This window comes from Hyperolius riggenbachi, chromosome 2 (genome assembly GCF_040937935.1).
Source record: "Hyperolius riggenbachi isolate aHypRig1 chromosome 2, aHypRig1.pri, whole genome shotgun sequence".
Taxonomy (NCBI): Eukaryota; Metazoa; Chordata; class Amphibia; order Anura; family Hyperoliidae; genus Hyperolius; species Hyperolius riggenbachi.
Window position 1 is genome coordinate 400,385,443 of NC_090647.1, and position 15,704 is coordinate 400,401,146.

At 38.3% G+C, this 15,704-nt stretch overlaps 1 protein-coding gene across 1 annotated transcript in view; it reads right to left on the minus strand.

Annotated features, from left to right (window-relative positions):
- Positions 1-13,233: 13,233 nt before the first annotated feature.
- Positions 13,234-15,704, minus strand: part of ADORA1 (adenosine A1 receptor) — a 302,408-nt gene continuing 299,937 nt past the window's right edge. The window contains exon 3 of the mRNA XM_068269789.1: positions 13,234-13,970. Coding sequence (XP_068125890.1) covers positions 13,319-13,970 — 652 coding nt within the window. The 3' untranslated portion in view covers positions 13,234-13,318. The remainder of the gene's footprint in view (positions 13,971-15,704) is intronic.

Genomic DNA, 15,704 nt, shown 5'->3' on the forward strand with positions numbered 1-15,704 from the left:
ATCTGCGCATGGAGGAAAAACGTTTTAGCCATTTATTTAGGAAAGGGTTCTTTACAGTAAGAGTGATTAAGATGTGGAATGCATTGCCACAGGAAGTCGTTATGGCAAACTCTATACCTGCATTTAAAGGGGGCTTAGATGCTTTCCTTGCGTTGAATGACATCCATGGCTACAATTACTAGGTATTGCCAATGATGTTAATCCAGGGATTTTATGATCAACAGGGATATGTGAGGGAGCAGGCTGGAGTTGTACTTTGTACTGGTTGAACTCGATGGACGTATGTCTTTTTTCAACCAAAGTAACTATGTAACTATGTAACTATGTAACTATATGGGAGGCACATAAGTGTGTGATCAGAGGGATACTGATTCAAGAGGGTAGTAGATTAAAGAAGGAAAAAGAGAGGGAAATGTCGGAAAGTATACATAAAATAAATATATTAGAGGGGAAACATAAAAATATTCAGTCCCCTGAGACCCTGGGCAGTCTGATGGCAGAAAGGGAGAAATTAAGATCCATGATGTTTATAAAAGCGCGATATGCCGCGCAGAGATGTAGGAGACATTTCTATGAGTATGGAGATAAAGCAGGCAAGATGCTGGCCAGAGCTCTAAAAGACCAACAGACAGCAAATTATGTTCCGTTTATATGCGACTCCAAGGGAATAAAACATCATAGTAGTGAGGCCCAGGCGGAGGTATTTAGGCGATTTTATGAAAAATTATATAATTTAAAAACAAAGAAATCTAGTGAAAAAGAACTAAGGGTGTATTTGGAAAGATCAGGCCTAAAAAAAATAGATCAAAGTCAGATAGATAGAATGGAGGGCCCAATCACAGCCATGGAACTAAGAGTGGCCATGCAGAATATGGCGAGTGGTAAGGCTCCTGGGCCAGATGGCTTCTGCCTGGAATATTATAGACAGTTCAGTAAGGAATTGGAACCCCACTGGATAAGGGCTTTGAATTCATTGGTCGAGCAAGAAGGAAGACAAAGTAAGTGGGGAAGGGACTCATTGGAGTCGCATATAGCGGTTATACATAAGCAGGGGAAGGATCCCTCCCTGTGTGCTAGCTTCAGGCCAATATCGCTGATAAATGTTGATCTAAAGATATATGCAAAAATACTGGCAAATAGAATTTCCCCCTGGTTCCATGAGATAATACATGCGGACCAGGTAGGGTTTGTTCCAAATAGGGAGGCGCGTGACAATACTATTAGAACGTTGGATCTGGCGCAGTGGGTCGGGGCCTCAGCTGACCCTGTCGTAATGTTGTCAACAGATGCGGAAAAGGCATTTGACCGGGTCAGCTGGGACTTTCTGAAAGCGACGCTGATGTATGTTGGCCTGGGGGAGAGCATGAGGACCTGGATCCTGGCCCTGTATGGGGGGTTGTCAGCCAGGGTGAGAGTCAATGGGGTTCTTTCGGAGTCACTGTTGATCCATAATGGAACACGTCAAGGGTGCCCACTGTCACCAATGATCTTTTCTATAGTTCTGGAGCCATTTTTGAACTCAATTAGAAATAATATGGATATAATAGGGGTAAAGGTGGGACAAAAAGAACATCGGGTTGCGGCCTTTTCAGACGATTTATTATTTTATTTACGAAATCCACACATCTCGCTGCCAAATTTAATGTTGGAATTTGAGAGATATGGAGAGCTTTCAAACTTTAGAATTAATTGGGAAAAATGTCAGGCTATGGGGATTAACCTACCATTAATGGAAATTGATAAAATAAAAGAAAACTTTCCATTTAGATGGGTAGGGGAAACATTTATATATCTGGGGGTAAAAATTTCGTGTGAGATCCAGAAAATATACCAGCTAAACTACTGCTCTTTATTGACCAATATAAGAAAAGATCTGTTAAAGTGGAGAAAGATCAAAGTCTCAATGCTTGGAAGGATCAATATCCTAAAAATGAATGTTATGCCACGACTCTTATATGTTTTTCAAACATTACCCATCCCAATACCTATGAATTATTTTAGAGATTTGAGAAGAGAATTTACAAGATTTGTCTGGATGGATAAACCGCCAAGACAAAAATTTACTAAAATAACTCAACCTAAAAATGAGGGAGGCCTGGCGGTCCCAGACCCATATTTATATTATAATGCAGCAGTTTTGGCAAGAGCAGTAGATTGGCATGGGAACCCTGAAGAGAGGAGATGGATTGATATTGAACAAAATATGGTGGAATTCCCATTAAATAATGTACTATGGTACACCTCCCCCCATAGGAGTCGGCACCCAGCGAGTCTACTGGTGAATCACACAATTAAGATATTTAATAAGTTTAGGGATAAAAACCTTCTGGCCCCCACCCCCTCTCCATTTATGCCAATTATAAATAACCCAGATTTTAAGCTGGGCTGTAATAAAATAGGGGGAATAGAAGGTGGAGATAGATTTGGAATCAGAGCGGGAGCCCTGTTGAAGGGAGAAGAGTGGAAATCAATAAAGGAAGTAAGGGAAGAATTTCCATCTTTTAATCTCAATTGGTGGAAATTGATGCAGTTCCATCACTTTGTGATGTCAAAGGGGAAGAAGGAAGAGTTCTCCAGAAACCTCACAAAAATGGAGCAGATGTGTGGATCAACGCAGAGAGTCAAAAAAGTGATAACAAGAATTTATAGAGAACTATTGAGTAAAGAAGACCATACGATTCAATTGAGACAAGAATGGCAAACAGATTTAAAGTGCTCTTTTTCAGATGTGCAATGGAGGAAAATATTAGAGTTATCATATAGAACTTCAATCTCAGCGAGGATACAGGAGTCTGGGTTTAAAGTGCTCTCTAGATGGTATATGACACCGGTTAAATTAAATAAAATGTATGCAGAGGTGGATAGGATCTGTTGGAGATGCGGAGAGGCGGAGGGTACCTTCTTCCATATCTTTTGGGACTGTTCAAGGATAAGAGGCTTTTGGATGGCCGTAAGAGAATATATAATTAAAATAACAGGTATAATAATAACAGATGAACCAGCTACTTTTTTAATACATTTCAATGAGAGCAGTGTGAATAAATATAGGAAAACCTTAGGATGTCATATGATTAATGCGGGGAGAATATTGATTGGGAGAAATTGGAAGTCACATCTAGCGCCCTCTTTAATTGAATGGTTCCAAAAGATCCTCCATATACAGCGTATGGAGGGATTGACATATGCGCTGAAAGGTAGAGAACAACAGTGCAATTCTATTTGGGAAAAATGGGAAGAATTTACTAAATCAGATGAATACAAAAGGATAATGGGTTCTTTGTGACCACAGACGAGAGGGATGGAAAAAAAAAAATTGAAATATAACAGCATGTTTTTAGAAGGGGAATAGGATCCGGGTCGTGAAATGAGTGGAAATAAATGGTAGTAGAGATGAATGTATGAATGTGATGTTTGTATGAGTGGTGATGTGAGGCTGTCTACTCTTTTACTCTAGGTCATCATCTCTCTTTTTGTATTTCTGGATAAGATAGAAAAGATGACGTATTATAGGAATTGAAGGGGCAATTTAGTGGGGGAATGTTAAGTGAAGGGCAATTGTTATCTGATGAGCTTATAGCCTTAAAACAGTCTATCTCTGCTTCATTTGTATTAGATATTATTGGAGTGTGGACATGAGGCTTGATGTACTCTATAAGCAGAGGTATAATGAATCGATATTGCTCGGAAGATTTATTGTATTTATGGACATAATTTAGAGATGATGGATGGATATATTATGTATTTTGGAATCGTATGAGATGTTTTTGTACATGAATTTTTTCTATATATGAATAAATAAAGAATTTGAAAAAAAGATCCTTGAAAACACAGTCGGGAGATAGAGTAGTGGATTTCCATCTGGAGGCAAGGTGTCTTTTTCCCAGAGCGAAAGTATGCTGGAATAATCTGAGTGGGTTGATTAAAATTTGATAGTTTGTTTCCCAACAAAACAACTGATGGGTCAATAGAATTTGGGACTCGCGAGATGAGACACAACTTGGACCAGATGGAACTCCAGAAAGATGCGGAGAGGCGGAGGGTACCTTCTTCCATATCTTTTGGGACTGTTCAAGGATAAGAGGCTTCTGGATGGCCGTAAGAGAATATATAATTAAAATAACAGGTATAATAATAACAGACGAACCAGCTACTTTTTTAATACATTTCAACGAGAGCAGTGTGAATAAATATAGGAAAACCTTAGGCTGTCATATGATTAATGCGGCGAGAATATTGATTGGGAGAAATTGGAAGTCACATCTAGCGCCCTCTTTAATTGAATGGTTCCAAGAGATCCTCCATGTACAGCGTATGGAGGGATTGACATATGCGCTGAAAGGTAGAGAACAACAGTGCAATTCTATTTGGGAAAAATGGGAAGAATTTACTAAATTAGATGAATACAAAAGGATAATGGGTTCTTTGTGACCACAGACGAGAGGGATGGAAAAAAAAATGTTGAAATATAACAGCATGTTTTTAGAAGGGGAATAGGATCCGGGTCGTGAAATGAGTGGAAATAAATGTTAGTAGAGATGATAAAAAAAAAAAAAAAGAAAGGTTAGAGGTAAAATGAAGAGGAAAAAGAATGCCTATAAGGGCCTAAAACAGGAGGGGACCGAGGCTGCACTAAGCAATTATAAGGCGTGCAATAAAAATTATAAAAAAGAAATTAGGCTGGCAAAGATTGAAGCTGAAAATCAAATCGCTAGGGATATCAAATCTAACCCAAAAAAGTTTTATAAGTACATGAACTCTAAAAAAAAAAAAAAAAAAAAGAAGAAGAAAGGTTGACTGTATAGAACTCCTAAAGGATGAGGGTGGTAATTCAATGGTGGATGACCAAGGTAAGGCAGAGTTATTAAATGCTTTCTTTGCTTCTGTCTTCACAAAGGAAACAGCACTGTTGCAAATTACAGATGCAGAAGAGTCTCACTCTTCCAATTGTAAGGCAAGACTACAGTAAATAAATTAAAAATAGACAAGGCACCTGGCCCGGATGGCATGCATCCTCAGGTCCTAAGGGAATTAAGTTCAGTTATAGATAAACCCCTTTATCTTATCTTTTGCGACTCTCTTTCAACTGGCAGAGTCCCAGTGGATTGGCGTACAGCCCACGTTTTCCCATTATTTAAGAAGGGCAAAAAATCAGATCCAGGAAATTATAGACATGTAAGCTTAACATCAGTTGTATGAAAACTATTTGAGGGATTACTAAGAGATACTATACATGACTTCATAGTAGAAAATAATCTTATTTGTCAGCATCAACATGGGTTTACTAAAGACAGGTCCTATTTGACGAACATGCTTAGCTTTTATGAGGTAGTGAACGCTAATGTGGATATTGGGAATGCTGTAGATCACATATCACATACTTGGACTTCGCAAAGGCCTTCGACACTGTTCCCTACAAAAGTCTGGTGCAAAAGTTGAGGATGCAAGGACTGGGGAAGAGTCTGTGTGCATGGATAGGGAACTGGCTAATGGACAGAACACAGTTGTGGTCAAAGGATCATACTCAAAATGGGTGACTGTTAGCAGTGGGGTCCCACAGGGGTCTGTCCTGGGTCCAGTGCTTAAAATGTATTTATTAATGACCTAGTAGATGCAGTAGTGAGCAATGTTGCTATTTTTGCAGATGATACAAAATTGTGCAGAATCATCAACTCTCAGGAAGATAGTGTCATATTGCAACAGGATCTGGATAGGATGGCTATATGGGCACATACATGGTAGATTAAATTCAATGTTGAAAAATGTAAAGTCATGCATTTTGGTCGTACCAATGGTCTAGCACCATACAAAATAAATGGAATACAGTTGGGGACATCAAACTTGGAGAAGGACTTAGGAGTACTCATCGACAATTTAAATAATTGTATTCAATGCCAAGCCGCTGCAGCTAAAGCTAATAAAATTTTGGGATGCATTAAAAGGGAAATAAAAACTTGAGATGCTAGCATAATATTGTCCCTGTTTAACTCTAGTAAGGCTACATCTGGAATATGGAATTCAGTTCTGGGCACCGCATTACAGGAAAAATATTGCAGTTTTAGAGCAGGTGCAGAGACGAGCAACAACATTGATACGAGGGATGGATGGTCTCACCAAGCAAGGTTAGCTAAACTGGGTTAATTTAGTCTAGAGAAAAGACGCCTTAGATGGGATCTAATTAACATGTATAAATACATCAGAGGGCAATATAATAGCTTGGCAGATGAGATTTTTGTCTCTAGGCCCTCTCAAAGGACTAGAGAACATGATCTGCGCATGGAGGAAAAAAGTTTTAGCCATTTATTTAGGAAAGGGTTCTTTACAGTAAGAGTGATTAAGATGTGGAATACATTGCCACAGGAAGTCGTTATGGCAAACTCTATACCTGCATTTAAAGAGAGACTGAAGCGAGTATAAAACTCGCTTCAGCTCTTATATTCAGCTTACCCCTTACCCCCCCCCCCCCCCCCAAATACCCTCGTCTACTCACGGGGATCTCTTCCTGTTTGAGGCAGGGCTAATGCACGCAGCCCTGCCTCACACGCGTCTATCAGCGCGTATCTCCGCCTCTCCCCCCGCCCCTCTCAGTCTTCCTTCGCTGAGAGAGGCGGTGATGCACCGCTGATAGACGGCGCTGAGAGGTAGGGCTGCAGCCGTTAGCCCTGCCTTAACAGCAGCAAAATCTACGACCAAGTTGGTCGTTGATTTTGCAGGGGGGATCTGGGGGGTAAGGGACCCCCGTTCAGCCGCGGGATAGCGGGGTTTTAGCAGGGGCACACATGCCCCTGCTGAATATAAGGTCTGAAGAGAGATTTATTCTCGCTTCAGAGTCTCTTTAAAGGGGGCTTAGATGCTTTCCTTGCATTGAAATACATCCATGCATACAATTAGTAGGTAATGCCTAATGATGTTGATCCAGGGATTTTATCTGATTGCCATTTGGAGTCTGGAAGGATTTTTTTTCCCTTTTGGGGCTAATTGGACCATGCCTTGCAAGGGTTTTTTGGCCTTCCTCTGGATCAACAGGGATATGTGAGGGAGCAGGCTGGTGTTGTACTTTGTTCTCTGGTTGAACTCGATGGATGGATGTCTTTTTTCAACCAAAATAAGTATGTAACTATTGCACTGCACATTGATTTTGAATAGATTTCAGCATGAAATTATTAAAAAGCAATAAAACTGCTGTGGCATGCACAATGTTAGCGTAGCGCCTTCATTTCTCCAGCAGGTGGGCTTCTTCCTCTCTGCTACTTTCATTTTTATGTGCCAGTGTCCTGATGGTGGACATGCCATCAGGTCAACCTACAGGCAGTTGACTGAAGGTTGGAAGGAGGGAGGGCGCCAGCTGGAAAGGAGTGTAAGAGCATTAGGAGGTGGGAAACATCACCGACTCAAAGCCCCTCACTGCATAGATACCCCTGCCTCAGATTGACCACTATAAAAGTCCTGTTCCATTGGTAATGTCAGTCTAATTGCTTAAAATTGCAATCAGGCAGTATGTTGGGGCAACGCTCTCGATCACAGATCAAATCTGCCGTGGAACATTGTTTCTGAGCTCCAGAATTATACAGGGAACCAAGATTACTGGTACATTAAATAGGAGAGTAGAATTGCACACCAAATGCTAATCTCTAGATAAAAACAGGGAACACCAAGAGCCCCAATAGTGTAATTCGTACTGGACAAGGTGGCAATAAGTTTGTATTGCTAAATACTCACAAGTCAGGGTCACCAGCAGGCAACCACTGTAAAGGCAGGTGGAGAGATTGTCCTGACCCCACTCAGGATTAAGAAGTCGCTCTCTGTAGACAGGAATAAAGGGTAGCAACCCTCCACCAAGGGTGGACTCAAAATTGTATACAATGAACAGAGGCGCCAAAAGTATAAGATTAGATTAAATGAGCTTAAAAACCAACTTAAATGGCAAAATTGAAGGAGGAAGTGGTGGTCTTACCTCCCTCAAGCAGACACGACAACGACTGCGATTCAGACAGTCAAACACATTTATTAGGAACTCCAAAAAGAAATGCAACGCGTTTCGCAGGTTCAACCCCGCTTCATCAGGCAATATAGGGAGGAGTATCAAACAATCTGCACAAGGATTCAAATTAAGCGCCTCTCACTGTGTGTGTGTGTGTGTGTGTATATCTATCTATCTATATATATATATATATATATATGTGTGTGTCTAAGTTCTCATTTCTCTATAATAATATACCATTTTTTGTCTGGATTTTCACTACTTTCTGTCTGACTTATTTGTACAGTTTCACAATTTTTAAAGTTTATTCATAAATTTTATTAAATCAACAAATTTGTGTTCCATTCTTCTATTTATATGCAGAATGTCTACCAGACTTTTATTCAGATATATTTTGGTGAGTTATGACTGAAAAATTGAAGGCCTAAAATTCTTGGAATAAATGTACCACTTTTGACTCATAATTCCAGACAGAAATGCACCGCCAGGGAGGTTAAACTGCCAAGCATGAAAATACTAGCATTTTATTGAAGAATGAATATGTGTGAAAATATCACCTAGGATATAATGCAGGGGGAAAAATAGTTAAAGCGGACCCAAACCAAACATTTTTTTAAATTAAAAATATTTAGTTGCACTACTCTGACACATACAAAGATAAATAAACACTCATTCAAACCTATGAGCATTTCAGTGCATGCTTTTCACCCTTCTCTTTTCATATCAGGGTTATACTGGGGGCAGCCATTAGCAATTCCTCCATTGCCGGACACCACCTACTCCACCAGTTTGCCGGATTTTGTCCCGGCAATTTGAAAGGAAGGGAGGGGTTCCTCCAATAAATGTAAAATATTTTATATTTGTCATCATGCAGCTGAAATATAGGCTGCTATTTATTATTATTATTTAGAAAATAGATTTTATTTCTGAAATCTTGTATTTTTAATTTGGGTCCACTTTAACTGAATAAGGGCTAGAAAAAGAAGACACAGGGAGGAGGCATGCCGGTGGCATAGGTATCGATCTGGTGGTCATCTATACGTTTATAGCCACTTAACCTCCTACAAAACATGCTGCGAACGGCATTGAGGTACATACACATCTCCTGCACTGTATGCTAGACCCCTGCTTGACACATTTTGGCAAGTTATAGGAAAAAAAGGTTATGAAAATTAATTGGATCACTTTTTGCACAGAAATCCTGGGGAAACTGAACACCAGGGAGGTTAAGATTACATAACAGCTACGTGCTCCCCGGCCAATCCTGATGCTCTTGCCAGATCCCGCGAGACTTCAGCCGGCGAAGGAGGACTAAGAAGATGGAGGAAGCAGCTCAGCGTCCTAGAGAGGCAGAAGAGTGGTGGTAAAATACATTTATAGCCACTATTTAAGCAGCGCAATGCATCTATAAGCGGGAGAGGCTGAACCTGCAAACAAATAAAAATAAAAACTGGCGCCAAGTACCTTAAAAGCAAAAAAAACGGACACCCAAAAAATAGGAAAAACTAAAAGACCTTGTCCATCGAGGACAGAAAAAAAGAGAATGGCAGGGGGGGCTGGATTCCTTTAATTTATTAAAAGATCTGTCCAATCGGGTTCAGGGGGTTGAGTTGAACCCAGGAGTATGCCGCCATTTCTGTCCAGGAAAGTAAAATTATATCTACATTTTTTTTTCAATAAAGGACGTTTTTACCTTATTTGTACATGTAAAATTAACCCCTGACCTCCCACACTCCCATTAGCTACCAACATTTGAAAAAGAAAAAATTTTTTTTTTACAAAGTTAGGGACTGAACTTGTTTAACCCATTCGCGTTCCGTCGTTTTCACTTGAGAAATGTTCACCTCCCATTCATTAGCCTATAACTTTATCACTACTTATCACAATGAACTGATCTATATCTTGTTTTTTTCCGCCACCAATTAGGCTTTCTTTGGGTGGTACATTTTGCTAAGAGCCACTTTACTGGAAGAATAAAAATAAAACGGAAAAAAATCATTATTTCTCAGTTTTCAGCCATTATAGTTTTAAAATAATACATGCCTCCATAATTAAAACTCACGTATTGTATTTGCCCATATGTCCCGGTTATTACACCGTTAAAATTATGTCCCTATCACAATGTATGGCGACAATATTTTATTTCGAAATAAAGGTGCATTTTTTTCCGTTTTGCATCTATCACTATTTACAAGTTTAAAATAAAAAAAATATAGAAATATATCATCTTTACATTGATATTTAAAAAGTTTAGACCCTTAGGTAAATATTTACATGTTTTTTGTTTTTTTTATTGTAATGTTTTTTTTTTATATTAACCACTTAACATCTCAGTCGTTTTCAGTTTATGCATCCGAGCAATGTTCACCTCCCATTCATTAGCCTATAACTTTATCACTACTTATCACAATGAACTGATCTATATCTTGTTTTTTCCGCCACCAATTAGACTTTCTTTGGGGGGTACATTTTGCTAAGAGCCACTTTACTGTAAATGCATTTTAACAGGAAGAATAAGAAAAAAAATGAAAAAATTCATTATTTGTCAGTTTTCGGCCATTATAGTTTTAAAATAATACATGCCTCCATAATTAAAACCCACGTATTGTTATTGCCCATTTGTCACGGTTATTTCACCATTTAAATTATGTCCCTATCACAATGTATCGCGACAATATTTTATTCGGAAAAAATGCTCTTTTATTTCCATTTTGCATACATCACTATTTACAAGCTTATAAAAAAAAAATAGAGAGAAATATTTCATCTTTACATAGATATTTAAAAAGTTTAGACCCTTAGGTAAATATTTATGTGTTTTTGTTTTTTTTATAGTAATGTTTTTTTTGTTTTTTTTTATTAAACATTTTATGTGGGCATTTTTGGGAGGGTGGGTTTTAAAAGTGTTTTATTTGGGGAAATATTGGTGTATTGTAATGTTTTTGGGCATTTACATGTAGTTTTACTTTTTGGCCACAAGATGGCAATCTCGATTTTTTTTTACATGACGTCACTCTAAGCGTACAATGTACGCTTAGAGGGACACAGCTTCAGAAAGAGCGAAGCTTCCGAGAGAAGCTGTCGCTTTTTCAGCGGGGGAGAGGAATCAATGATCGGGCTCCCCAGCCCGATACATTGATTCCGTGGCTACCGACTCCGCGGCCGGGAGTGCGCGTGCACGCGCGCGATCGGCCGCGGGAGCGCGCCTGTCCTCCTTGACGTTTTTATACGTCAAGGAGGACAAAGTGGTTAAACATTTTATTTGGGTAGTTTTGGGAGGGTGGGATGTAAACTATAGGTTTATAATGTAAATGTGTGTTGATTTTTTTTTTTTTACTTTTAGTTGTAGTTCTACTTTTTGGCCACAAGATGGCGGCCATGAGTTTGTTTACATGACGTCACTCTAAGCGTAACATACGCTTAGAGCGACGCATGGGGGAGGTAACAGCCAGAAAAGGCGCAGCTTCCAGCAGAAGCTGTCGCTTTTTCAGCGGGGGAGAGGAATCAGTGATCGGGCACCATAGCCCGATTCACTGATTGCCTGGCTAACGAACCGCGGGCCGGGAGCACTCGTGCACGCGCGCGATCAGCCGCGGGAGCGCGCATGGTTCCTGAACGTAGTTTCTACGTCCAGGAACCAAAATAGGTTAATATGTATGTAAAGAAGGTATATTACTGTTATAAATGATGGGCTTGTAAATAGAAATGGATGCAAAACTGAAAAAAATGCACCTTTATTTCCAAATAAAATATTTGTGCCATACATTGTACTAGGGAAAAAGTTTAAATGTTGCAATAACTGGGACAAATAAAATGTGTGGGTTTTAATAATGGTAGCATATGTTATTTTAAAACTATAATGGCCGAAAACTGAGAAATAATACATTTTTCCATTTTTTTCTTATAATTCTCGTTAAAACGTAGTTAGAATACAATAATTCTTAGCAAAAAACACCCCCCAGGGAAAGCCAAATTGGTTTTGAAAAAAAAACAAGATATAGATTGTTTTGCTGTGATAATTAGTAATAAAGTTATAGGCTAATAAATAGGAGTGCTGAAAGGTGAAAATTGCTCTAGTTTTTTAAGGGGAAAACCCTTTTAGGTGAAGTGATTAAAGATGATTTTTATTATGTGTTGATATGTTAAATCTTACACTTGAAAACATCCTCTTTCAATTGTTTTATTTTTCTCATGTACATGTATGCCATAATAATAAAGCATCCAAGCCTCTTTTAGATGCAATTGTAGATTTTGACAACTGCTATCTGTGGTAAGATATTCCACTTCTTAATATTATATTACATTACAATATTATGTTACAATCAGATATTCTACATTAGTTATTTTTCTTTACCATAGAGTATCTAAGCTGAGTGTCTCTTAAATGGGAACTGAAGAGAGAGGTATATGGAGGCTGCCATGTTTATTTCCTTTTAAGCAATACCAGTTGCCTGGCAGCCCTGCTGATCCTCTGCTTCTAATACTATTAGCCATAGCCCCTGAACAAGCATGTAGCAGATCAGGTGTCTCAGACTTTAAAGTCAGATCTGCCAAGACTAGCTGCATGCTTGTTTCTGGTGTTATTCAGATACTACTGCAGAGAAATAGACAAGCAGGGCTGCCAGGCAACTGGTATTGATTAAAAGGAAAAAAATATGGCAGCCTCCGTATACCTCTTACTTCAGTTCCCCTTTTACTGCCTTCTCAAGGGACGAGTCCTCCTTGCTCGGGATGTAGGATGATGTGAAGGAAACTGAAAAGCTGAGTACAATTTGGGAGGCTGGTTAAGCTGAAAATATATTAGGTTACACAGGAAAATTGAGATACACTATGGAAGACTTCTACCTACATTTTTATTTTATTTTTTAGCTATCGGGGCACTTTTCTGCAATTTCACAGGCAGCATCAATAAACTGAGTTTTTAACTGACATTTTAAAAGAGGGATTGACAGCCACAAAATTAAAGGCATTGACAGCCGCAAAAAGATAGTATGGCTGTCTCTGCTGCTTTAATGCTGATAGCACATACAGAACACACACAATGCTCTGCGTATGTTTGTGAAGTGTGGTGCCTTATTTATGCTTGGGTTTTGGGGCAAAGGAAAATAAAATCAAGGTACTACTACAGGTGTTTAGTTATTTTGCTAGTAAAAAAAATCTCTAGGATGCTTTATCTCAAAAACATTAAAAGGATAAATATACATTTTTAAAAAAGAAAATATGTGTACTGAAACCAAATAAAGCTGAATTCCAAATTTAGTTTAATAGAACTTTATTGTTAAAATGGACATTTGAGCAAAACATGATTATTGCATATTTTTGAGTATTATCATAGGTTTGTTAGAGAACATGTTTTGAGCATGACCTTTCAATGTTTGAAGTGTTTGTTCGGTTAAGTTGTCTTCCACTTTTGCAGCAGAAATATTTTTTCCAGATATACAAAAAGGTAGAACGAAACTTTTCAATACGAAAGGCATATACAATAGGGTTCATAGCCGAGTTCCCATGGGTCAAAAAGATGGCAATATAAGTTATGATCATTGGTGTATTGCAAGCCTTGCAAAACAAAGTGATGCAGTTCAATGTGTGAAGAGGTAACCAGCTTAAAGCAAATAATAATAAGATCAATGCTAATGACTTGGCAATTTTCAGTTCTTTACCATAATATTTTTGTGGATCTTTTGAGCCGGAAGATACCTTCTTGTTAAGTTGTTTTTGAATTAGATTGAATACTTCCAAATAAATAATTAACATAAGAACAAGTGGAGGAAGAACCCAAACAAAGAAATTGAAGTAGACCATATACTCCATACTGATCACAGTTTCAAATTCACAGGTTATAATTATTTCACCATAAGTAGAATTGTGTTTCATTCTCAGGGTGTTTATATTGTTCCATCCAAACATGGGAACCAAACCGACAATAAAGGACAGGATCCAGCATCCAGCGATGGCAATCGCGGCTCTTTTGGCTGTAACAACGCTCTTGTAACTATAAGAAAACAACAATATATTTGGGTGTTGATATATAACTAGTGTTATGAAAAAACAAAAAGCTACAAAATATCTATGGAGGTTAACAAATGTTACATAGTTACTAGTGTATATGTAAAGACAGTAACTGCTAAACTATAATAATTGGAATATGTATTGTAGTACAACCATTTAACATAATAAGCACTTATGAATAAATGAAGAATACCCAGACAACTCATGGTGGCCCAGAACTACTAGGAAAGTATAAAGGGCTAAAAGAGCCCAAAAAGCCCTCTATTAACCATTTTTCACCTTATGGACAAGAGGAATTTTCAAATTTCAGCGCTCCTCCCATTCATTCCCAATAACTTTATCACTACTTATCACAACGAAATGATCTATACCTTGTTTTTTTTCTGCCACCAATTAGGCTTTCTTTGGGAGGAGCATTATGCTAAGAATTCTTTGATTCTAAATGCATTATAATGGGAATACTAAGAAAAACTGGAAAAAAAATTTTTTCAGTTTTCAGCCATTACAGTTTTAAAATAATTCATGTCTGTTTTCTATTGGTCGGCATTCCGTGGTTTGTTTTGAGTTGACACGGATGCCATTTCTTTTGTTATCTTTAGCCCTTATTTATACTGAACAGTGCGGCTGAACCCTTCTATGTTTAATGTACTGATGGGTAGCTTTTGATGCTTTGTAATATTTAAGATTAAGGGGTTTCTGTATTTTTATAATCGTGGATACATATATTTGTTAGTGTGTGTATGTCTCTTCAGAACTAGGCAACTTGAAGATGGGCAGGAGCCTGAAACAGTGGACTGTCTTGCCTCACAGTTTTTTAATTTTGTATGTTTTTTACTAAATAAATGAAGATACATTTGTGAAGGTGGTGCGGATCATTACGTCTTTGCTGTGTCCTGGTTTACAGAAGTGTTGGCCCACTGGCATGTCCATTTCACCCTCATTCATTTAAAAGCGGTGATGGTTCATTCTTGTGTGCAGTTTTTGTCCGGTTTCTCCTATATACAGTAGATTCCTCTTGCGGGGCATTTCATGCAGCGTATCATGTATAAAACATTGGATGACTAAATAACAATAACAGAGCATTTAGGGAAATCGCTAGTGATTGAAAGTGATCCCTAAACACTCAAAAAAAAAAAACCTCTAGTGGGTTCCAGCCCTCACTAACATTGTGAAAAGTGAAAAATTTAAATTTACATTTAAGAAGTTTCTGTCCGCAGTGCTAATTTGCTAGGATATGCAGTACATAAGGGCAGTGATCAATGGAATGAGGCTGTGTGGTATCGCAGGGGGTACATTCTCACATGCATGCAATAGCCTCTGCAGAAACAGCAATGGAAAAAAAGCTGTTTGCCTGCATGTGAAATACCTCTCTGCATATTTGTTGCACCATCATTGATGTGACTGCAGATTTGAAATAAAGGATTTTAAAGGAGCAGAACTCTTTTACAGATGTCATGAATGATGAGATGGATAAATATGATGAGATGGATAAATATTCATGGTGGAAATAACTGTTGCCAATTGCTTATTGGGGTATGCTACAGGCTACCACAAATTCCTGAAGCTGCAGAACTGCAATAACTTCAGCAGATTGAAAAAGCTGCAATAAAAATGAGGTCATAGTTATGGGCGACTTCAACTTTCCAGACAATGGCCTCAATTCACTAAGCTTATCTCCTGTCTTTAATAACTCTTCTAGAGTTGTTATCATGGTGAT